Source organism: Arachis stenosperma, chromosome 9 (assembly GCF_014773155.1).
Source record: "Arachis stenosperma cultivar V10309 chromosome 9, arast.V10309.gnm1.PFL2, whole genome shotgun sequence".
NCBI lineage: Eukaryota > Viridiplantae > Streptophyta > Magnoliopsida > Fabales > Fabaceae > Arachis > Arachis stenosperma.
Window position 1 is genome coordinate 99766740 of NC_080385.1, and position 25355 is coordinate 99792094.

At 34.3% G+C, this 25355-nt stretch overlaps 1 protein-coding gene across 2 annotated transcripts; it reads left to right on the forward strand.

Annotated features, from left to right (window-relative positions):
* The first annotated feature begins 7768 nt into the window (after positions 1–7768).
* LOC130947346 (splicing factor U2AF-associated protein 2) lies at positions 7769–13924 on the forward strand. Of its 2 annotated transcripts, none has more exons than XM_057876023.1 (14): positions 7769–7974; positions 8132–8221; positions 8796–8930; positions 9021–9211; positions 9772–9993; positions 10104–10196; positions 10280–10318; positions 10627–10716; positions 10830–10932; positions 11083–11163; positions 11650–11726; positions 12052–12132; positions 12297–12388; positions 13429–13924. In XM_057876023.1, the coding sequence occupies exons 1-14, from the start codon at positions 7905–7907 to the stop codon at positions 13550–13552; spliced, it is 1488 nt and encodes a 495-aa protein (XP_057732006.1). In that variant the 5' UTR covers positions 7769–7904; the 3' UTR covers positions 13553–13924. The 2 variants fall into 2 exon arrangements, with proteins under 2 accessions (XP_057732006.1, XP_057732007.1); XM_057876024.1 differs by having other exon boundaries at positions 7812–7974; positions 8138–8221.
* The last annotated feature ends 11431 nt before the right edge of the window (positions 13925–25355 follow it).

Consider the following 25355-nt stretch of genomic DNA (forward strand, 5'->3'; position numbering starts at 1 on the left):
TATAGATTATACATGGCATAAAAAATTTATAAAATCAAACTACTTTTACAAAAAAAAGTCGTAGGATAACAAAAATTTCCAACTAAAAAGACCAATGTCTCTGTAGATAAAAAATCAAATTATAAGATTTTTAGTTATTATTTTTATATAAAATAGTCTAATTTTTATTAATAATTAATTTTATTATTCGTTGTCTAAACTTTGAAACAATTTAACATGTATATTTTTATATTTAATTAGGTGTTAAGTCTGTTGTACAATAGAAATAATTAATTTTTATACTTGCTATTTAAAAATAATATCTTTTCTATCTATGTATATAAAAATATAATTAGATATTAGTATAAAATAATTATACTGTTAGTTATAAAATTAACTCAAAATTAATTTTTTTTAAACAACTTAATCTTGATTCTAACTTTTAATTATAACATTAGTATTCTTTAATTTCTCTCCAAATTATATATAATAAATATTTGAAAGAAGAGAAATGAAAATATAGATTAGAAAGATAAGTGGTGAAAATTTAAAACTAAATTAAAAACTAAAAAAATGTATATAATAATAATAATAATAATAATAATAATAATAATAATAATAATAATAATAATAATAATAATAATAATAATATTTTTTATTTAAATTATATTATTTTGTTAATTTTGTTTTCTGTAAAACAGAAAGGTAGAAAAAATAGAGAATAAGAGAAAAGAGAGAGAAAGATAAAGATGAAGAATGAGAGTGAAAGAGAGAGTTTGTTAATTTTAGAAGAAAAATTTATTTTAATTGTAATGAAAAAATATCGAATGATATTTTAATTTGTCAAATTACTAATATAAAATATAAAATATATATAGAGTGAAAATGGTAGAGAGAAATAGAAAAATGGAGAAAGGTAGATGAGATAATTTAGGAAGAAAATTTATTAATTTTGGAGAAAAATATTTTTTCTCAATTTTAACAAGAGAGTGTCATTAGATAGTAATATATGATAAATAATATAGGTATATTTCACTTTTAGTTTTAATACAATTAAAGAATGTCATATTGCACATTTGATTATCAAATTAGTAATTTATCATTGATATTGATAATGATATATAAATGAGATAGAGTGGTTGAATGAATGAAAGAGATAGAGAGAAGAAGAGGGAGGAGAGGTGAACTCTTTAATTTTATAGGGAAATATTTGATTTCAATTGCAATGAAGGAGTGACATGTGACACATTTTGGTTGTAAAATTAGTAGGAAGGAGGAAAGAATTCTTTCATTTTAGAGGGAAAGATTTAATTTCAATTATAATGAGGGAGTGACATGTGACGCATTTTGGTTATAAAATTAGTAAAGAAGAGGGGAGAATTCCTTATGGAGAGAAATTTTTGATTCCAATTGCAATGAAAGAGTGACATGTAGCACATTTTGGTTATAAAATTAGTAAGAAAGAAGAGAGAATTCCTTAGACTAAATCCCATAGTGATCCCCCAGATTCAGCCCGTGCATCGATTTACCCCCTAAGATTCCAATTGCACTATTTATGTCCTCCAGATTGTGATCCGGACAACATAATGGTCCTTTGGTGAATTTTCAGCATGACTCAGCGACGGCATTGCTTATGTGGTACAGCCACTACCACGTTGGACATTCGAAACGACGTTGTTTCATGGGGCAAACGTTTGAAATCCCAAACGTCGCCGTTTTGATCACAGTGAGTGTAATAGTTACTTGGGTAAAGGGTTTGGGATTCGTTATGTCTTCTCCATATTTTCTCACCTCTCTCAACACTTGGTCTCCTCCTCCATAATCTGAACAATGGCGACAGGTAAGGGCACTGCTGCCTGCTCCCTCGTTTCTTAACATTGCTGCATGAACTTGGAAGAATGTTCGTGGTTCACCATTGAAGCAACGACTGAGGAACCGTTTAATCTACCTTCAAGGTACAAATTTTATTTTATTTTTTTTAATTTTTGGATCATTTTTCATTCATTATATGGCCGATTGTTAAGGTTACTTGAACATGATGCATCTAGTGTGTGTTAGAATCCATATGTTGTTAGGGTTTTAGTCTTTTCCTTCTTCGAACCAGTAATGGATGCTCTGTTTCTTTTCAGTAGAACAGGGGGCAATCTCTGATGGTGTATAATGTGGGTGTTATTTGTTGTTTTTTGTGTTGCATGCGTGTTAAATTTATTTTTTCCTCTGTTATGTTGCAGATGGACGCCGAACAATTAGACATAATGTTTCATCATGGGGGAAATTTTGAGAGGGGTAAGGATGGGAGATGGACATACACACCTGATAATAAACACTGTTTGGGTGATCTGGATGTGGACAGGATGGATGTATTCTACCTGAGAAATTACTTCAAAGAGCTAGGCTATGAGACGATGAAGGAGGTTTGGTGGCAGGTCCCAAGGATGAGCATGGAAGTAGGTTTGAGGCATTTAGACTCTAATAACGAGTTGAGAGAGATGTGTTGTCATGGTAGAAAGAACAATGGGGTAGTGGATGTCTACATTGAACATGGTATTTTAGAACCTGAAATAGTACAAGGACAGGATGTTGTTGTGCATGTTGATGACCAAGTGAGGGATCTTAGAGAGCAAGCCAAGTAGAATTCCAGGATGGTGAAAGACCCCCTGTCAAACCTACCACTGAGAAGGACCCTTCGATGAGTTTAAGCATGGTAACTTACAAGCCCCAAGCTAAAGAGGCATTACCGAAGAAGACCAATGTGAATTCCAAAATGGAGTCCCAATCTAAGCCTAAGTCAAAGCCTAAGCCTAAGACAGTTTCCAAACCCAAACCCATGCCCAGACAGAACAATGTAACTAGGACTAGGAGATACTGTCTGAGGTCTTTAGGGAAAGGTTTTTCAAAAGCAAAGGAAAATGGAGGTGACCATGTTGTTTTATCCTCTGACTTAGACTCTCATGACAACTACGAGAGTGCTGAGGACGAGGCGTATAAGCCACAAGAACCGGATGAAAGCTTAGATGAATTGAGCATTGGATATACTATTCCTTCACACAAGAAGAAAGTCAACAAACCCAATGCAAGGAAGAAGGTCCAAGAAGAGAGTGGAAAGGAAAAAGGGAAGGCCAAGGTCTGTGTTGATGATGATGGATTTGTGCAAGACGTTTCTGATGAAGATGTGGACATCGGATTTGTGGGGGGACGGAGAAGGGCGGATAACCATGACGTTTTTGATCCCGGATCAGAATCGGATGGTGCCAATTCATGGCACTCTTTGGAGATGAAAACACCACCTAATTCAGAGGATGAGCTGGTTGGAGAAGAAAGTTTGGAGGAAGTATTTCCGGTATTTAGACAGGGTGCTAGGTTCGGAGAAATGTATTTTGAAGTCGGCATGAAGTTCAATACTAAGTGGGAGTTCAATGAGGCATTGAGGGAGTTCACTATACAAGAAAGGAGACGGATGAGGTTCAGGAAGAACGGTGGGAAAAGGGTAAGGGCAGTATGTAAGGTGAAGGATTGTAAGTGGGTTGTGTATGCATCAAGGGACCACGAAGACAGTTGCTGGCAAGTGAAGACATTCTTCAATGATCACACCTGTCCAAGAGAGGATAGGAGAATGGCAGCAAATAGAAATTGGGTTGCAGTTAAGTTGGTCAAAAAACTAAGGGAATATCCCAATTTCAGAAACTATGAGGCTACAACTTATTTCAAGATGAAATATGACTTGTCGCTCAATAGGAACTCTATATCACGGGCACTGTGTGATGCTAGGAACATAGTTTATGGGGATGCGAAGGAGAAATATGCCATGCTTAGGGACTATGGTGAAACGTTGTTGAAAACCAACCCGAGATCTACTATTCAGATTTGCACAAAGCCACAGCCTAGTAGTGAGGTCATATTTGAGAGGATGTATGTCTGCTTGAGTGGGTGCAAGTCAGGTTTCAGGGCTGGCTGTCGTCCATTAATTGGACTTGATGGGGCTTTTCTGAAAACTGTATTCGGGGGGCAAATTCTTTCGGCTGTTGGACAAGATGCTAATCATCATATATACGTTATTGCCCGGGCAGTTGTGGAAGTGGAGAACTTTGAGAATTGGAAGTGGTTTCTAGAGTTGCTACATGAAGACCTTGGAGACTACAAGACTCATGGGTGGAACTTCATCTCTGACATGCAAAAGGTAATCTCCTAGTATAACCTTAATCTCACATAAATTGTAATGTATAAAACTGTGTTAACTTGGTTTAGTACATATAGTGTAGTAAAATTTTGTGATTGATGATACCTTTGTTATTATTGTTTAATTAGTTACTATACTTCTATGGTATGCTATTTGTTATAACTTAGATAGATACTGAATGGTGCAATTCAGGGACTATAATGATGAACGATTATGAATGCTAGGGACTATTATGGTGAACGAAAATCAAATTAGGGACTATTATGGTGAACGATGATCAAACTTAGAGACTATTATGGTGAAACGTTAACACTCGTAGGGACTATTATGGTAACGTATTGTTTGCTGTCTTCAGGGATTACAGCCTGCCATGAAAGCGGTGATGCCTGATGCGGGCCATCGTTTCTGTGTCTGGCACTTGTGGTGAAATTTTAACAAGCAGTGGAAGGACTTGGAGCTGAGGGGACTGTTATGGAAGTGTGCTAGAGCAACTACATTTCAAGAGTTTAAGGTATGGGAGGACAATATTTTTGTTTTGGAGTTAGTTTACATGGACCTTTTTCATTTTTCTTAATTCTTGTCATTCAGGATTACATGGAGAGGATAAAGAGGCTGAACGAGGATGCATGAAAGTATCTTGACAGTGGTCTAGGGAGGCATGGACGAAGTCACAATTCAGACACAACCTGAAATTGGACTCGATTTGCAACAACGCTTGTGAGGTTTTCAATTCAAAGATCATGGAAGTAAGGGGAAAGCCTATACTTACTCTTTTAGAAGAGGTGAGAATGTTTGTTATGAGGACTATGGCTAAGAACAAGGTGAAGTTGGACAATCACCTGGAGCTGTTACCACCCGTAATCAAAAGTAGGCTAAAAAAGGTGAGGAAAGAGTCCAGACATTGGCATGCTATATGGTCTGGAGATACTAGTTATGAGAAGTTTGATGTTCATGGGCGTCCTACAAATCATGTGGTGGACTTGGGGAAAAGATTATGTACCTGCCAGTTCTGGATGTTAACAGGTTGTTTTTTCCCATCCACTTACTTTTGCTCATGGACTTTTACACTTGTCTTAAAAATGATTTTGTTTTAACCTAAGCTGGATGTAAATTGGACTTGTAGGGATTCCATGCGTTCATGCTTGTGCTGCACTGGCCAGAGTGAACAAGCACCCGGAGGATTTTTGCCACAAGTTGATACAAGGAAACATACAAGTACCACATCAATCCTATTCCTGGCCAAGCCTTCTGGGAACAAAGTCAGTATAACAGGCCATTGGCACCACCAATCAAGAGGAAGCTAGGGAACCTTCAAACAAAGAGGAGGAAGGATTCCGATGAAGGCACAAGTTCTAGCAAGAAATCTAAGCCAGGTACAGTCATGAAAAGACAGCTTCGACCTTTCACCTGCAGGTACTGCTTGCAAAAAGGTCACACCAAGAGAGGGTGTGAAAAGAAAAGAGCAGCTGATGCTGCTCAAGCTGCAACTGATGCTGCAGCTGCTGCAAAGGCTGCGGAGGCTGCTAAAGACCCTAAAAATGCTACTGCCCAAGCAACTGCAACTACCCAGGCCACTGCAACTGACACTGCAACTGCCACTGTAACTGTCACTGCCCATGCAACTGCAACTGCTACTAGTACAGTTACGGCTACTGCTAATATTACAAACAACATCCCATCGGCAATCAATTCTGCTCCTATTGGTCAAGCTTCAGAGATTGATCTGTCACAGCCAATTTGTTTTGAACCAGAAGATTCTCAAAAGGTACAATAATAATTCAATAATAAACCTTTTTAATTCATGGACTAATAAATCTGAAAAAGGTTTAGTGGGTGATGAACTTTGATTTTCATTTGTGGTTTGTGCTTTGTGTAGTTCACTGAAGTAAAAGGGGAACCAGCCATAAGACCTGCTAAACTGCCTGCTAGAAGAAGGTCACCACCAACAACCCCTTCTACAGCACTGGACCCAATGAAGGGTGCGAGTTCAGTCACTGCCTCATGATTCACAAATTTTCTGAAGTTTGTGCCGACCCCTGAATTTAAGCACCCCGCAAGAAGTGAAACTTAATATTAGGACATTACACTTGTCAAGTGTTTGTTTTTTGTTAAAAAAAACAGTGACTGTGCTCACTCTAAACAATGGTTCATTTTGTTGATTATTAATCAAGTATGTCATATAACTTGCTCAATTACTTATGGCTGTAATGTGTTAAAACTATGAATGGTTTGCCATATTTTGGTATAGATCAATTAATACTATCCATGGTTTGAATCAACCTTTCTGTTACTTATTTACATGTACTTTTTATTCATCCAACAGGATATTATATTATAGTAAACTAAGATCAGTTACAGAAACCTTGTGATGTTACCCCATAACGCTTTCATTCATTACTTTGGGAACTACATTATATTGATATGTTCTCAACCCTTTAATTGCACCATTCCTACAAAAACAACAACTACTAAGAACCCAAACCCAAGAACATGAGTAATGAATTTCAGATTCCTAATGTCTGCCTCCATCTTCCCCATCCGCCATGCAAAGTTCATCTTCTTGTCACCATCATCATCTCCTGAAACAGCTCTTTCAGGCAGCTCCTCTTGCACACAATCTGCCCAGACGAATAACCCACACCATGTTTTTCCACTTGTCTGCAAACAACCAAAAAAATCAACCAAAAAAAAATCAAACACCTACAAATCAGTTACCTTTACTCACATTATAGTTAGGGCAACCAAAGAAGGGCTTGTTAGGATGCGTCTCCGTCCCTGACCACCTTAGCACCGGGTGACAACCATAGCCGCACCAGTCCGGAACCCGCCCCTGCCTGCTTCGCGTTGTGCTTCTTCTCCAGTTCTCCGTCGACGATGACCGGTTGGAACTTCCTGCAACATGGCTTCCAGTTCCTCTCATGGGGGACAACTATTGGTGTACACAACAGATGTAGAAGGAGACGTTGATGGAGAGAACCAGATTGAGGGGAGGCCAACGAAGGTTTAGGGTTTAAAAATGAAGACAGAGACTACATTGGAGAATTTTACAATACAATCCACGTCATATGTACACTCTGACGTCTAACGTGGCAGTGGCTGTGCCACATAAGCAACGCCGTCACCGAGTCACGCCAGAAATTCACCGAACGATCATTATGTTGCCCGGATCGTAATCTGGAGGACATAAATAGTGCAATTGGAATCTCAGGGGCTAAATCGGTGCACGAACTGAATCTGGGGGACCACTATGGGAATTTAGTCGAATTCCTTAATTTTAGAGGGAAATATTTGATTCCAAATATAATAAGAAAGTGATATGTGGCACATTTTGGTTGTAAAATTAGTAAGGAAGGAAAGAGAATTCTTTAATTTTAGAAAAAAAAATTTGATTTCAATTATAATAAAAGAATAACATTTGACATTTTTTTATTGTAAAATTAGAAATATATAAAATAGAATAATAAAATATATAATAGATTTAAGCATGATCGAATAATCCGATTCAACTCTAACCAACCGGTTGAGCTGCGAAAAATCTGATCGGTTTAGCTACGGGTTCGGTTCTATGGCTTTCATGTCCATTTTCCATTTTGCCTTGAACGAATTGGTATTCCTTCTTTCTTTATTATTATTTTTTAATTTTTTTCCTCTAGAAACTAGAAAAGAAGAAAGAAATCACACTCATAATCTTGGCACTGCCAAACATTGAAACCCAGAAACCCCGAGAAAACTCGCACTCTCCAAAACGATGTCGTCTCAAAACGGCTACGACCGCGGCAACCTCCAACAACATCAACCTCCGCCGCAACAGCAACAAGGTACACCCTCTATTCCAGTAACTTCTTTTCGCAATAGATAGATATAATAAAAAGAAGATTACTTTATCTAGTTTAACGAATTATCTCCTTTTTCTTTGTTACAATATTTTGATTTTGGTTTATGCAAATAATAATTCATTGAATCTGGTTTGGGAAGGTGAAGATGGTGGTACTGCTGAAGTGGGATGGTATGTTGCGGCTGATAATCAGCAACAGTTTGGCCCTTACGCTCGCTCTGAGCTGCTCCGTGAGTTCTTTATTTATTTCTTAGCTTGTTTTGATTTCAGGAACGCCATTGTAGTTTGATATATTTTTTACTTTACCTTCGGAATAGGCAATATATGGATTCAACACTGGATTAATGTACAACTGGAGTTCACTTTTTGCCGCATGTTGATTTTGGTGTCTGAATGGCCATGTAGGAAGAGCATAAGTGTATTGATTTGCTGTGTTTGGTTGCTCCCTAAAATTTTATTGATATTGGCCAGCGAATGCAGCGTTACGTTGTACACTATGATTCTCGTTGAAATGCGGCTAAAATTTGATCATACTAATCTTCTTTTAGGAACTAATATCTCTGAGGGTTAAGGACTAAATTGAACTTTAGGAACTATGCTTTTTCATTTTTCAGGGACTAACGTGTTGGAGATTATTTTAGTCGGAGAGAAATTTGAGCGAGGTTTACTCTTAAGCTATGTTTGGTGTTGTTTTTTTTGGGGGGGGGGCGTAAAGTATGAAAAAATTTCATGCATGAGTTTCGGGTAAAGTAATAAGTGAATAGAACTTAACCATGTTGAAACTTATGTACTTGGCTTGAACAGAACACTACTTAAATGGATACCTTTTGAAAGACACACTTGTGTGGTCTGAAGGAAGAACTGAATGGCAGCCGTTGTCCTCAATTCCTGAGTTGTGGGCAGAAATTAACCAGCAGGGACCTGCTTATTCAACTGCAGGTATAGCTTTCCTTCTCTTTCTGTTGGATTTTGGCTTTTCTATTTTGCTGTTATCTTTCTTGGATCTTAGAGATTGATATTGTTGTGCAGTGTCCACCAATGATGTTGATGAGTTTGAGAAATTTCAAAATGAGATCAAGGAGGCAGAGGCACAAGTAGAAGGTGTAGGAGGAGCAGATCCTGAGAGACCTTCAACGCCACCTGAGGGTGAAGAAGAGTTTACTGATGATGACGGGACAATGTACAAGTGGGACAAGAATCTTAGAGTCTGGGTTCCCCAGGTAGGTGCATGGCATTTTATGTTTTTGTTTGTGCTTTCTAGTAAATTGTTAGAGTCTTTCCAATCATTTCCCTGAAAGATAGTAATTGTTAGGGCTTAAGATATTCAATAAAAAGAAAAGTACATTTACTTTTCTTTCGGAAGAGTAGCACTGAAAAAGATTATTTTTGTTTGCGTTGTATTATATGGTTAGACTAGGCTAGGCTAAAGAGATGACATGAAGTTTTTCATTTTCTTTTTTAATTATAGTGCTGAGAGTGTTGCACTGCATGTTTAAGCTGAAGAAATGATTTCTGTATAACTCAGAATGCTATTTTTTTCCCTTTGCGCCTTGCAAGCAAGGCTTGTTGAGTCGGGAGTTGTATTGTTAGTGAACGTATGCTAGATGTTGTGTTATCCTAGATTCAAAGGAGACAACAATTATTTATTTATTGCACGGTTTATCCAGAAAGGGTTTAGTTTTTCATTTTTGGTTTCTTTGTGTTAATGCCTTATCCTCCTTTCTACTAATTTCTTCTATTCGTCCTTTTTGGTGGATTAAATACTATTGTTATGTGATAGGAGCATGCTTCTGTCAGCAATGAACCATATGGTGTTGAAGAGATGACCTTCTTGGAAGAAGAGGAAGTGTTTCCAACAGTAACTGGTTCTGATGCCTCCGAAAAGCTTGAAGATACTTCAAAATTGACTGCTCTTTCCGAGCCCTTAAACGAAGATCCAAACAACACTAATGTTGTAACAGATGGAAAGAGGAAGCTTTCAGATAAGCCAGCCGAGAAGAAGGTGCTTCTGCTCTCTCTATTGCATATGTTTTCACCCAAAGTCAATTTTCTTTGGAACACTTTTGGAGACAAATGAGTCCCTAATGTCAATTGAACTCTTGTGTGTTTCAGGAAGCTAATAAACCTCCAGACAGTTGGTTTGAGCTAAAGATTAATACGCATGTTTATGTCACTGGATTACCGGAGGATGTTACCACTGATGAAGTAAGCCTTAAGCCCTTAACTATGGTCCTAATTTTCCTAAGAATATTATTGTTGCAAGAAATAACATGGTTAATGTATTGTAGGTCGTGGAGGTATTTTCCAAGTGTGGAATTATAAAAGAGGTACAATTTCATTAAATGTTATCTACTGTCTACTAAATGGTAAAACTGTTAGAATTTTACTACAATTTATGGCTATCGCTATCTTAAAAGAGGTTGTTACATGAATATGACAAAAACTCTATTGACATTATACAAATGGTACAGTGACAATATAATGCCAGTAGGATTAGCATTTCGGCACTTGGAAGAGCAGAGCATGTTAAATATGACATTTATCCTATGAGAAGCCATTTTTTAAAAAATTCAAAGTAAGAAATAAAATGATGGGTGACAGTCTGAATATGAATTCATGATTATGTTCACAATAGGACCCAGAAACTAAAAGGCCTCGTGTGAAGCTTTATGTTGATAAAGAGACAGGAAGGAAAAAGGGAGACGCCCTGGTTACCTATCTCAAGGTAATTTGTTTTCCTTATTGTTCTGTATGTGATTTTCTTTTCAAGATTGGATTCTGTGTGTGACTTTTACTTGTACATATGCAAGGGTTTTCAATTTTATTTGTCTATACTAGGAACCCTCAGTTGCTCTAGCACTCCAAATTTTGGATGGAACACCTCTTCGTCCTGGTGACAAGATTCCTATGTCAGTCAGCCAGGCTAAGTTTGAGCAAAAAGGTAAGGCATCATTTAAATTTTGAGTACTTCAGATGGCACTTTCTGATAATAATTCCTTCATAGCTGTGGTAAATGCATGTCTGAAATAAAAAACTTTAGTTATTTATTGCGTCTATTGTTGCTTGATGGAGCTTTATGTTAAATATGCAGGAGAGAAGTTTATAAGCAAGCAAATAGACAATAAAAAGAAGAAGAAATTGAAAAAGGTTGAAGACAAAATGCTTGGATGGGGTATGCTTACTTACCCAGTACTTTCAGTTGATGTTTCAGAAATTTGGTTTCCGTGCTTCCCAGTTCAACTTCACTTTAGCCTAATTTCCCTTTCCTGATTTTAAGTCAATTTATATGTGGGTGTATTAACTTACAACTTGTATTTGAATGTCCAACTTGAAAACTAACCCTTTTAAAGGAATGTGTTCTGTTTATAATCAAAAGTTTTGAAAAGCTGCTTATGATTGTAAAGTGGCTATTTTTATGTTATAATCTTAGTTACCAACCATGAGCTTAAGCAGCACACTGTGAACTATGTCAATGTATAATATCAACATTGCAGTCTTTTAAGTCTTCCAGTGTATGCTTTGCAAATTGTGAGATTGATTTAAAAGATATTTTTTCCAGAAGCATTCCTATTACTTTTTTGTCAATTCAAGTTTATAAATTCAATTTCAGACTTCATTTTCTTATTTATGATGCATGTGTTTTTATTGCATTGCTCAGGTGGTCGTGATGATGGAAAAGTTTTAATTCCAGCAACCGTTATCCTTCGTTATATGTTTACTCCAGCTGAAATGAGGGTAAACATTAGTTCATTTTACTTTTATTCTTTGTGCAATTAGCATACTAGAACATTGCTGTACAAGTGAGCTCACCTGTCCAATAATTTTTGACAATAGAAATTATTAAATAAACTTCTTTTCAAATTTTCTGTTTTTTTAGAAAGTTCGATAGTAGTATTTTATGTTATGTATCAATTAATTATTTTCATGATAGGGGGCTATAATTTACAGCAGGATTTCCTGCTTTTGTTAGTGATAATTTCAATTTGACCAATCTGGATTACAATTTGGTTCTGCTGTTTCTCATACTGGACATTTTGCTGATTTTGTGTAATCTATGCAGGCTGATGAAAATTTGCGTTCAGAACTAGAAGAAGATGTTAAAGACGAGTGTACGAAGCTTGGTCCTCTGGACTCGGTCAAGGTAATTGATCTAAGCTTGTCTGTATTTTCATATTTTATAAATTTATCATTTTATATACTTGATATTTGATCCCCCCAAAACCCCAAAGTTGTTCTGTTACTTGTACCCATACAGTTGTCTAATTTGCCTCTGTACTTCGTGTCCCATACTGATTTTACCTGCAGGTATGTGAGAATCATCCACAGGGTGTTGTTTTGGTAAAATTCAAGGATCGAAAGGATGCTCAGAAGTGCATAGAATTGATGAATGGAAGATGGTAATTTAGACATTCTTATATTATTTGATTTTACTGCCAGTCCATCATCTTCATTGTTGTAACTACTTACTATGTCATGCTGTCACATAAGAAGGAATGGTCTACCTAGGCACCACAAGTTTTGTTAGTTGATCATCTCCCACTCTGTTAAATGATCGTCTCCCTCATGGACCTTATCCTTAACTATGCTTGGTTTAGTAAAACTTTCTGGAGAAGTGCTTTTGCTTTTTAAAAGCACATGCACCTCATTTTATGATTGGTAAATAAAAAAGATTATGTGCTTATGCATGTAGTTTTGGAAAGTTGCGGGTGCTTTTGAATGCACTTAAAGAGGTGCTTTTCGAAGTTGGTTTGTGTTTATCAAAATTAAAAAGTTTAATATAACTTCATATATTAATAGATATTCATATTTGCCCTTAATTAAATTATTGATGCCAAATTCTAGTTATGATCAAAATTCTTCTATTTATGTCTATTATAGTAATTTTATTTTAGAAACTATTTTACCAAACACAATTATTGTTGTTTGTGCTTATTGAAAGTTATTTTTAGTTTGATTTACCAAATATAGGTGTTATGGGTTTTAGAAAGTTATTTTTCAAAAGTCAACTTTAATAAGTTACTTGTGAGCCAATGAAAGGCAAAATACAGAACTAATATTCAATCTGTTAAGTGTTCCAGTAAATCTATATTACTACCTTGTCATATTCAATTGCTGTACTATTCTTCATAGATTTTCCATCTCAAGAAAAACTAATTATCTAGACCTAGTTATATGCAAAGCACTTCTACCTTTCTCTGAGAAACCTAGTTATATGTTTTTAGGTTACAGAACTCATTTTCATTTTGTCATTGTCTGAACCCGTCCTACTGTTGTTCTTGTGTTATTGTTCTGTTGATCAGTATTGGAACCCTAACTCCTCCATTTATCATAAGCTTAACTTTTTATTTCCCCTTAATTTCTCATTGCATCTTTGTTTACCCTGTTTCCTTGTGGATATCATCTCTTACTTCTTTTCCTTCATATTTTTTATTACCAGGTTTGGTGGTAGACAGATACATGCCTGCGAGGATGACGGTATGATTAACCATGCCACCATCCGGGATCTGGATGCAGAAACCCAGCGGCTGGCGGAGTTCGGCGCAGAACTCGAAGGTGAATGAGTTGACCAGAACAACTTGCACCTGATTAACAATTCCCAATATGTGCAAGTCTTGACCTGGAACTTTTTCAAGATGGCTGGAGCTTTTGGATTCCGCTGTCATCAGCTTTCTAGGCTTTGCAATGATTATGAGACGTTAGTCAAACTTGTATTTTGGGGTGAAAGAGAAGAGAGAAAATAACAGGAGGAAGAGCGTAGTGTTCTCTAACTTCTAGCTAGCTAGAGGCCTGATCTCGTATGGAAACTTGTGTAATATAATCTGCATAGCATCCAGATTATTAGGATTGTGATACATGGTGATCTGATAGAATACGAACAGTTCGACTAATTTTGAAGAAATTGTTATTTAAAGGGTAATTTACCTCTTACGTAAGAGTTAGTGCTAGTATTTTGTTCAATGCATAATAACCTTAATTAGCACCAACGCCTCTGGTTATCACGGCCACCTTGTTAAGGTTCATGATCGTAGGATAATGTTGTCATGCATTAAAGTAAATATGGTGTTTGAAGCATCTGTTATCTGTTCTAGGTTTATCCGGTTAAATTTTGATTTAGATTAATTGTAATTCAATCTACGAAATTTAGATATTTTCATTATTTTTCTTAGATAGGATTCAAGTTAGAGATTTCACCAATTTAAAAATATTAGATATTATTTTCTTGAACTTTTTCATGTATATGAACTAATTCAAATTGGTTCTTCATTAACCTAAGAATCTTATACATTTTTTCTAAAAGTCTTTTCAGTACTAGAAATTACTACTAGATTAGCTTACAACAAAATATATGAAGCAGAAAGACACTCATTGTTTACCCAGGGATGTTGAGAAATCTAAAAATTTAATAACTCAGTTCGAATACCTATCCTACGTGAGTTAGTTCAAAGATGTTATTAGTTCAACATAAACTATTATCAGCTTCACAAGTATATAATCTGAACTAAGACATAAAATATAAACTATTACAATTTTGAAATATCATCTAAGCATATAGAAGATATGAAGAGAAAAAGAGTGTGCATAGTTTGTATTTTCATTTTTAGTGTTTTTGTTTTCAAACTTTTAAAGAAAAAAAAAACAATAGGTGAAAATAAAAAATGATTTTACTGATTTTTTTGTTTTTTTTTTCACCAAATTTTGAAAATAAAAAAATAAAAAAAATGAAAATAAAACACAAATCAAATACACTCTTAGAAGATAGGTTAAAAACTCTTCTTTTGTCTGTCATAATATTCTTTAAAATATACAACACTGCTATAAATACAAACTTTTTTCCTAAACAAGGCCAACCAAGTTGGCCCAAGCCAAACAAAAACCAACCTCAGATTAGAGTGCCTCAAAACACGCCTTCTCCAACTATTGAATAGCGCAAACATCATTATGAAAAACGGTTCTTCTCCCATGATCAAAACCACAACGCTCAAAATCTCTCAAAATCATTGCGAAAAAGTCAAGAAAATTTCAAAGCTAAATTTGAAATCATCAACAATAAACACAGAAAGAAAACACGAAAGATTATTGAAGGTACTGTTCACTAATCATCCAGTTTTCTCACTTTTCTCTTTCCCATTTCAATCGCAAAACACTACATAGTAATAATTCTGTTTTTTGGGTATCATTTCATGTTCTTGCCTTGAAGTACGTATACTGTTCTCATTATACGCTTCATTTGGTGATAAATGTGTTAGGTCGGTATAAAAATGTTACGTAGTGTTTGTCGTATAGTTTAACCTGTATTTGCATGTGTTTCAGGGATTTGAATTTGTTTTTGTGCATGTTTGAATGCTTCTAATATCATTTTATACATGTTTCATTGAGTTGCATGTCTTTTTGAACTCACAATATATGATGTAACTAAAAAATAATAGCGGTGTATTTTGGTCTGTGTTTCGGTATATTTTGTATGTCTTTCGGTGTATTTCGTGTGAATTGAGGTGTACTTATTGCTGTTGTCCTCTTTATGCTGTACCTAGCTAAGAGAATATTGTTATTGTGCTTCTGATGTTATTTTGTATATATTTGAGTGATTTACAATTGTTTTTGTCCATTTATCAAGAATTTTGTTCTCGATTTATTGTAACAACTCATAGAATTTTGTTCTAGTATTTCTGGTATCATTTTATGCATTTCTTTTTGAACTCACATTGTATGATGTAATTTATGCTTGTTTGAGTGCTTCTGATATCATTTTATGCATATTTTATTGAGTTGCATAGCTTTTTGAACTCACATTGTATGATGTAATAAAAAAATAATAGCGGTGTATTTTAGTTTGTGTTTCGGTGTATTTCGTGTGAAATGAGGTGTATTTGTTGCTGTTGTCCTCCTTATGCTATAACTAGACAATAGAATATTGTTATTGTGCTTCTGATATTATTTTGTACATATTTAAGTGATTTGCAAATATTTTTGTCCATTTATCAGGAATTTTGTTCATCGATTTGTTGTAACAAACTATAGAACTTTGTTCTAGTGTTTCTAGTATCATTTTATTTAATGCCTTTTTGAACTCACATTATATGATGTAATAAAAAAATAATAGCGGTATATTTTGGTTTACATTTTGGTGTATTTTGTTTATCTTTCAGTGTATTTCATGTGAATTGAGGTGCACTTGGTGCTCTTGTTACCTATTAACCTTTTTATTATTCCTTACAAAAATAGCAAAAAAAAGAAGTACCAAAATATAATGTAAGCATATATATGTTTGAACAACTCAAATTATTTTGTATAAATATAGTTTATTTATATGATTCTGATTTATTTACAGAAAAATTATTATTTGAGATGTTCTACAAGATCCACTCATAATAATTTTCACAACATGAACAATAACATGAAAGTCATTGTTCAAGAATTGGGATTTGGTGGCTTGATGCATATCCCTGCTATGAATGTGCCACATAAGCTTTTGAAAGAATTGCCATATTCATTTGATCTCTTCCGTAACAAATTGAATACACAGTATGGTATAATCAACATCACCCTAGAAAATATAATAGCTGCCCTTCACTTGAGTGCATCTGATAAAAATTCATTTTATAATGTATTGTGAAAATCAAATTTCGGTGTATTATCAAATTATTTTTATGTTATTGAAATATTTTTTGCTGCTTTTGTAGAACCATGCTATCCAGCCAAAATTAACTTTCAAAAACTTAGTGAGGAGAATACGGAAGTTATTAGAAGCTTTCAAGGCAAGACTTTGTCGCAATTATCAACCTCTATGATGGAGATAAGTATTGATGGGGAGGAAAATCGGCTGAAATTCAAGAGGACATTCATCCTCTACATTCAGATGTCCTTCTTGTTGCCGATAACGGTAAACAAACTTTCTCCAGTTTACATGCCACCCATTCTTCACGTGGACACAATACGTGAATGGAATTTGGGGAGATTATGTGCTCAACTTTGTCATAAAGGACATTAGAGAGTACACATTGAAAAAGAAATATGTTATTAATAGCTACCTCTTTGCTCTAATGATTGTATATTTTTACGAATTGACACAAAAAATAGATCGATGGATACAATTTCTGGACCACTGTGGGTCCAATATTGGACCAAGGAGTTGCTGTTTGAAAGAATAAAAGCTGAGATCAATGATGACATGGTAACTCAATAGAATGCCTTCTTAATTTTGGTGTATTTGTTATAAATATATTGTGTAAACAAATATTTTTTGTTTTAGGAAACCGTAAAAAGAGAACAGCTCAGAAGATAACTAAAAGAAAAAAAAAAGGTAAAAAGGAAGGAAGAAAATAAGGAAAAGAAGAAGACTATTGCTTTGGAAAGTGAAAGTGTTGCTGAATCCGAGTATGATTCTGAAGATGATTCGGAGGAGACACCAAAACGAAGAAAACAACCTAAAAAATAGCAAAGAAGTAAGTATTTTTTTTCGGTGTATTTTGACCATTTTATTGTGTTTATTTTTTTGATGATTGTTTCCTTTTTCAGGATGGAATCGCAAAAAAAGAAAGCACGTTACTGAGGATTCATTTTCCGAGAAAGAAAGTGAATCTGATGATAAGATTCAGAAACTATCATTGAAATACTATATTTTTCTTTTTCGTCAAAATTTTATTTATTAACATAATTTTTTAAATGTATTGCTTGAAGTGAAGAAAGTGAGGAAATAAGAAAAAAAAGATTGAAGAAAAAAATTCACAACCCTGCAAAGAAGTACGTATTAATTTTTGGTGTATTTTATCAATTTTATTCTGTTTATTTGCTTGATGATTGGTTGCTTTTTTAGGATGCAATCCAAAAAAAGGAAACACGTTATTAAGGATTCATCTTCCGAAAAAGAAACTAAATCTGAGGATGAGTAAGATTAAAAAACTATTATTGTAATGCTATGTTTATTTTTTCGTCAAAATTTTATTTATTAACATAATTTTTTGCGTGTATTGTCAGAAGTGAAGAAAGCGAGGAAATAAGAAAAAGAGGATTGAAGAAAAAAAAAATCAAAATTCTACAAAAAAGTAAGTGTTTCTTTTTGGTGTATTTTGTCAATTTTATTGTGTACATTTATCTGAGGATTATTTGCTTTTCCAGGATTGAATCTAAAAGAAAAGAAATATGTTACTAAGGACTTATCCTCCCTAAGAAAAACTGAATCACAATAATGAGTAAGATTCAAAAACTATCATTGTAATGCTATATTTTTTTATTAAAATTTTATTTATTAACAAAATCTTTTGCATGTACCGACAGAAGTGAAAAAATGCAAGAAATAAGAAAAACAAGATTGAAGAAAATAAATGATAAGCCTGCACAAAAGTATGTGGTACTTTTCGGTGTATTTTTCCAATTTTATTTTGTTTTTTTGCTTAATAATTGTTTGCTTTTCCAAGATGCAGAAAAAAATCACTGATATTCCAGAAACTAGGCTCCACTCCACAAAAGCTCACTATGATTCTTCGCAAGCGTAAGATTTAATGTCTGAAATTCTTTCTTTGCTAAAATTTCCTAAAACCTTATGTAATTACTTTAGTTTTACTGAATAATGTTTATTTTATCCTTAGATTGCCACATGTAAAGTTGGCAAGTGATAATGATGCTGTGTTTCAAACACAGACAAGATATTAGAACAGTGTAAATCAACTAAGTGATAACATGTAATTTTTTTTTCTCTTAGCATTTCTTTAATTCTTGTGTTACCATATTCTACTTCTGATTTCATATATTTTTTAGAAAAAAAACACCCTGGATTTCATGCAAGGAAAAAAGGAAAGAAAAAAAAATTATAACTATGTAAGTTCTCATACAACAGAAGTTGTGTTTTTATTGAATGATTGAGGTATAGTTGTGAGATAGTTTCGGTATATTTCAGGTTCAGAGAACAAGAAGAATCATTGAATGAACTAGCTCCTGTTTAGGAAGGAATAATAGATGATAATCCTAAAGGACAAATGATTGTTCTTTGGAAACAGACTCATTCTCAATCAGAATCACTGGACATGTGAGTTTTCCAATTCACTTTCAATATTCTATTCATTGAGTTAATCATTTGTACCTGAATGCTTACTCCATATCAAATTTTTCATTTTTGTTTTCCTTAGAGTTTCACTTCAAGTATGTGCTCCTCCTTCGGAAACACCTGCCTCAAGCCCTCCCCAAAATCAATAAACTGCTGAAAAGTCTTCTCGAGAGGAAGATATTGAAGAAGAAACTACTAATGCCTAAGTATTACTTAAATTATTTTTCTAATATTTTCGGTGTATTTAGTTCTCTTTCGGTGTATTGCTTTTGTTTGAGGTGCACTTGGTGTTGTTGTCCCCTTTTTGTTGTAACTAGGCAACATAATATTGATTTTGTCCATTTGAGGGACTTTATTGATGCATTTGCTATAACTAGCCTATAGAAATTTGTTGTAGTACTTCTGTTGTCATTTTGTGGTTGCTTTATTGAGTTGCATGCCTTTTTAAATAGTGGTGTATTTGGTTCGTATTTTAGTGTATTTCATGTGAATTGATGTGCATTTGATTTGCTTGTATTAATTAAATTCTTTTTCTGTAATCCTGCAGTCCTCAACCTTAACAAGAATCTTATGAGGAAGTAGCTCTTACTAATGTGTAAGTTCAACTCACTAAAATTCTTTTTCAATATTTTTTGTGTATTCTTAAACTATTTTTTGCGTCACCATGAAGTCATCCATCCACTCAAGCCGTGAATGATGGAATAATGTTGGTTGCCAACGCTGCATTGAAGAATGACTTTCCTACACCATCATTTAGCCTTTGGCTTCTCTCAATCAAGTGAGGAAGCTACACTTACTCAAGAGGGTGAACTACCAGATGACAAGAGAAAAGCTCAAGACAACCCAATATTGGTAGAAGAATTGGAAGAGTTGGTTAAGGTCATAAATACTAGGGTTATAGTAGCATTAAATTATGCTAAGCAAAAAATCCCTCACCAGAAAAGGTGTAGCCTACACTGAGCTTCCTTGACAAGTTAAAAACTCCCATGAGGCAAAAGCAAATAACACACAATTTTAAGGAGAAATGCTTTTATTGGGTCACAAATATCAAGACTAGTGATGATGGATGCTCTAATGATTTGGAGACAATTTTTAATTTGAAGCATGAATCTCACCTAGAAATAACCAGAATGCACTTTGATTGTTTAAAAGCCAAATTAGATATAAAAAATCTGGTAGTACTAGAATAACATTAATGATTTTCTTACGAGTTGTGCCATATATGTATTAAGTTTGGGTTTTTGTTTTCGTAGGTTGTCTCGGCAATGTGTCACATTCTGAACAACAAAAAAATTGAAAGATTTGAAAAACTCATACTGTCTCCCCTCTGATATTGTGGTAAGCTATAGTGCATTGAAATTTCGATGCATTTTAAAAATATATTGCTTGTTGTAACTGTTTCTTTCGGTGTATTATACAAATTTTGCAGAATGCCGCATTGTCGAGTCATGAGGGCAAGTTCATTCATCCAAAAAACTAACAAGCCCTTCCAAATTAAAGACTATCAAGACTACATCCTGTTTTTAGACAAGAAAAAGCTTGCATCCCATCCATTTGTAAGCTTTCACTTATAAAGCTTCTTAAATAATTCTTACATTAGGTGTCAATTAAACTAAAAAATTGTTCTCTCTGGCCAAACTTCATATATTTGCCCGAGTTTGTTATGCGTGGCATTGGTGGATATGGATAGCGAATATTGAAAAAAAGAAATTTCATATCCTTGACCCATTAATCAAATAATCTCTTTCGGAAGACAGAATAGAAATTAATAAATTTGTTGTAAATTGTTTATTTGATACGAATTTCTATTTTCTCTATAAATTTTCTTGTTTCTGTCTATTTAAAATAAGGTACACTGATAGTTCTTGGGAAAAGAAGAATAAATTCTATAATACACCGAATTGCTTCTCGAATACACCTAAATCTCACTACAACATTTTCAGGTTGAGTCAACATTTAAAAAGTGTTGCCTAAAGGCTGACAAAAGGTTGCTTTTGATCTATGGCAACACTTTTGGACCTAAAGCAATGGTTTTGGGCGGCATTGCATATGCAGCCGTTGCCTTAGATCAAGGCAACACTTTTTTGTTTCAGAAGCGTTGCTTTTGAGAGCAACACTTGGTAAGTGTTGCCTTTAGTTGAAAAACAATAACACTTCAAAGGTGTATTTGAGACAACACTTTTGCAGTGTTGTCTCTTCTCTCGTATTTTGATCACTACTAAAAAGTGTTGCCTATTTGCAATAAAATGCAACTCTTTTACGTGTTGCATATAAGTTGGAATTTGCAATCCTTTGAAGTGTTGCCTATTAGTTTTGAATATGCAACCCTTTAAAGTATTGCCTTTTCTTTTGGATATGCAACCTATACAAGTGTTGCTTTTTCTTTTGGATATGCAACATATACAAGTGTTGCTCTTTCTTTTGGATATGCAACCATACAAGTGTTGTCTAATATTCAAAATATGCAACTAATAAAAGAGTTGCCTTTTTGAAAAAAAAAGTTACTTTTGTAATAAAAATACAAAAAAAAATAAAATTTACAATAAAACTTTTTGTACATAAATGTGTATTATTTTAATTAATAAATAAATTTGTGCACAATAAAAAAATTTATAAAAAGACAATAACTAATAATAAAGTTGTAATTAAAATAGATATTAAAAGATTCAATTAGTATTTCAAATACATATTTATCAATAATTCTCAACAAAATAATAAAATTCTTGTCTGACAATAATTGTCGTAACAAAATAGTAATTAATATTTGTTAAAAAGATGTTAATCTACTTGCATATTTTATATCCATGCTTAACTTGTCTCATATGCTAAATCTGCAAATAATACATAACAAAAAATACACAACTTATCAATAAAACTGAAAAATTATAATAATAAAAATTTCATGAGGCTAGAGTCAAAAATTTAATCAATTCATTAGAACTTTTTTCTTTTTGGGTTTTTCAAGCTGTATAAACTCTCCAGAATTCAGATATTCATCATCAAAGCATGTTCCAAGTTTAGTTTCAATAAAATTATACAAAGATGAACTTAATGTAAGAAGTTCCAAACTGTTTAGAACTTTTGTCTACAACAGAAACCATGCTATCAAGTGACTTATTAGAAGAATCATGGCATGAGATTTAGGGTTTAAAGTCAAAATGAAAAAATGTGCAACCATACCTATTAGTCATTGATTCATTAAAATTGTGATAAAAGCATACTTATCAGAGCAGCTCTATTTCAACTCATTACGCCTTCCAATAACAGTTTGTGGTCCTGAATCAAGCTCTTTTCTTTTTCGTCCCGTTAGAAACAACAACTAATTCTATTATTATTACTTTTACACAAATTTAATAAATAAAAAAGTGAATCAATACTAATTATAATAAAAATGAAATCGAATCTTTAATGAATATCAGCATCCTTATGTCTCCACATCAAGTATAGAAACAACATTCTCTGCAGCTGCAGCCAAGTACCTCCCTAGAGGTGGTTGAAATCTCATCTGGACGGTGTCACCCTGATCAATCCACAAGAGAATTTCCAATTAACACATTAAAGTGAATACATAATCACTTTAATAAACAACAAAACTAAACAGTGATTAAAAAAAAAAGTAAATAAAAGTAGCCTACTGCTATATGCTTCATAGAAAAAAAAGGATAACTGAGGACTAAGATTCTACCTTGAAGACTCTTGCACAACTTCCATTATTTATGCTCTAATATTATATCTCGCCGTCTGATGAGCGGATAATTTATACGCTTTTTAGCATTGTTTTTATATAGTTTTTAATATGATTTAGTTAGTTTTTAGTATATTTTTATTAGTTTTTAAGCAAAATTCACATTTCTGGACTTTACTATGAGTGTGTGTTTTTCTATGATTTTAGGTATTTTCTGGCTGAAATTGAGGGACCTGAGCAAAAATCTGATTCAGAGGCTGACAAAGGACTGCAGATGCTGTTAGATTTTGACCTCCCTGCACTCGAAGTAAATTTTCTGGAGCTACAGAACTCCAAATGGCGCACTCTCAATTGCGTTGGAAAGTAGACATCCAGGGCTTTCCAGCAATATATAATAGTCTACACTTTGCGCGAGTTTTGACGATATAAAATGGTGTCAAAATGCCAGCTCTCTACCCTTTTCTGGTGTCAAAACGCCAGAACTGGCATAAAAGTTGGAGTTAAACGCCCAAACTGGCACCAAAGTTGATGTTTAACTCCAAGGAAGACTTCTACACATGTAAAGCTCAATGCTCAGCCCAAGCACACACCAAGTGGGCTCGGTAGTGGATTTTTGCATCATTTACCTATTTTTGTAAACCCTAGTAGCTAGTTTCATTATAAATAGGACCTTTTACTATTGTATTTTCATCTTGGAATCTTGGAACCTTGGAATCTATCTTTGATCAGTTTATGCAATCTTAGACATTGGGGAGGCTGGCCATTCGGCCATGCCTAGACCTTGTTCTTATGTATTTTCAACGGTGGAGTTTCTACACACCATAGATTAAGGTGTGGAGCTCTGCTGTTCCTCGAGTATTAATGCAAAGTACTACTATTTTCTATTCAATTCATGCTTATTCCCATTCTAAGATATTTGCTTGCACTTCAACATGATGAATGTGATGATCCGTGACACTCATCACTATTCTCAACCTATGAACGCGTGCCTGACAACCACTCCCGTTCTACCTTAGATCGAGCGTATTTCTCTTAGCCTCCATTCCGAAAGATCGGAGTCTTCATAGTATAAGCTAGAATTATTGGCGGCCATTCTTGAGATTCGAAAAGTATAAACCTTTTCTGTGGTATTCCGAGTAGGATCTGGGAAAGGATGACTGTGACGAGCTTCAAACTCGCGAGTGTTGGGCGTAGTGACAGATGCAAAAGGATCACTGGATTCTATTCCAATATGATTGAGAACTGACAGATGATTAGCCGTGCGGTGACAGCGCATTTGGACCATTTTCACTGAGAGGACGGGAAGTAGCCATTGACAACGGTGATGCCCAACATACAGCTTGCCATGGAAAGGTGTATGAAGGATTGGATGAAGACAGTAGGAAAGCAAAGATCCAACAGGAACAAAGCATCTCTATGCACTTATTTGAAATTCTCACCAATGAATTACATAAGTATCTCTATCTTTACTTTATGTTTTATTTATCTTTTTAATTATTAAAACTCCATAACCATTTGAATCCGCCTGGCTGAGATTTACAAGGTGACCATAGCTTGCTTCAAGCCGACAATCTTCGTGGGATCGACCCTTACTCACGTAAGGTTTATTACTTGGACGACCCAGTGCACTTGTTGGTTACTTGTGTGAAGTTGTGAAAAAGAGTTGAGATTACAATTGTGCGTACCAAGTTGTTGGCGCCATTGTGTATCATAATTTTGTACACCAAGTTTTTGGTGCAGTTGCCGGGGATTGTTTGAGTTTGGACAACTGACGATTCATCTTGTTGCTCAGATTAGGTAATTTTTATTTTCTATTCAAAAAGCTTTCAAAAATCTTTCAAAAGTTTTTTATTTATTTTTGTTTTCGTGTTTCCAAAATTATTTTTGAAAAATCCAAAAAAAATTAATAAAATCATAAAAACTCAAAAATATTTCATGGTTCTTATTTGAATCTAGGGCCAAATTTTAAGTTTGGTGTCAATTGCATGATTTTAATTGTCTTGCAATTCTCGAAACACATGCATTGTGTTTTGATTATCTTCAAGTTGTTCTTGATGAATTGCCTTGTTTTATCTTCATGATTTAATGATTTGCACTGCATGATGTTCTACATATGCATTCTTGCATTCATATGGCCCAAACATGAGAAAGTTCTAAGTTTGGTGTCCTCCATATTTTCTTTCATTAAGAAAACTGAGTTCTTGATGTTCATCTTGATCTTCAAGATTGTTCTTGGTGTTCATCTTGATGTTCATAATGTTCTAGCATATATCTTGTGTTTTGATCCAAGAATTATATGTTTCGACTCATTTTGTTGTTTTTCAAAATTGAAAACATATCTTCTTGAATAAAGGATTTAGCAAAATGAAGATCCAAGAACATAAAGCAGAGAAATTACAGAGAAAAATCTGGGCGTTCAAAACGCACAGTAAAGAAAGAAAACTGGCATTTAAACGCCAGCCAGGGTACCTGGCTGGGCATTTAAATGCCCAAATCATGCAGCAATTAGGCGTTAAACGCCCAAAACATGTAGCTCCTAGGTGTTTAATGCCAGGATGACACAAGGAGAGGAATTTTGTTTTCAAATCAAATCTTTTTTAAATCTTCATATTTTTTTTCAAAATCAAATCTTTTTCAA

What these genes read in the sequence shown, in the direction of transcription:
- LOC130947346 (XM_057876023.1), top strand. Translation starts at nt 7,905, where the DNA reads ATGTCGTCTCAAAACGGCTACGACCGCGGCAACCTCCAACAACATCAA. An exon ending in AGACAAAATGCTTGGATGGG is followed by an intron (nt 11,164 to 11,649) that starts GTATGCTTACTT and finishes TGCATTGCTCAG; the next exon opens with GTGGTCGTGATGATGGAAAA. An exon ending in GTCCTCTGGACTCGGTCAAG is followed by an intron (nt 12,133 to 12,296) that starts GTAATTGATCTA and finishes TTTTACCTGCAG; the next exon opens with GTATGTGAGAATCATCCACA.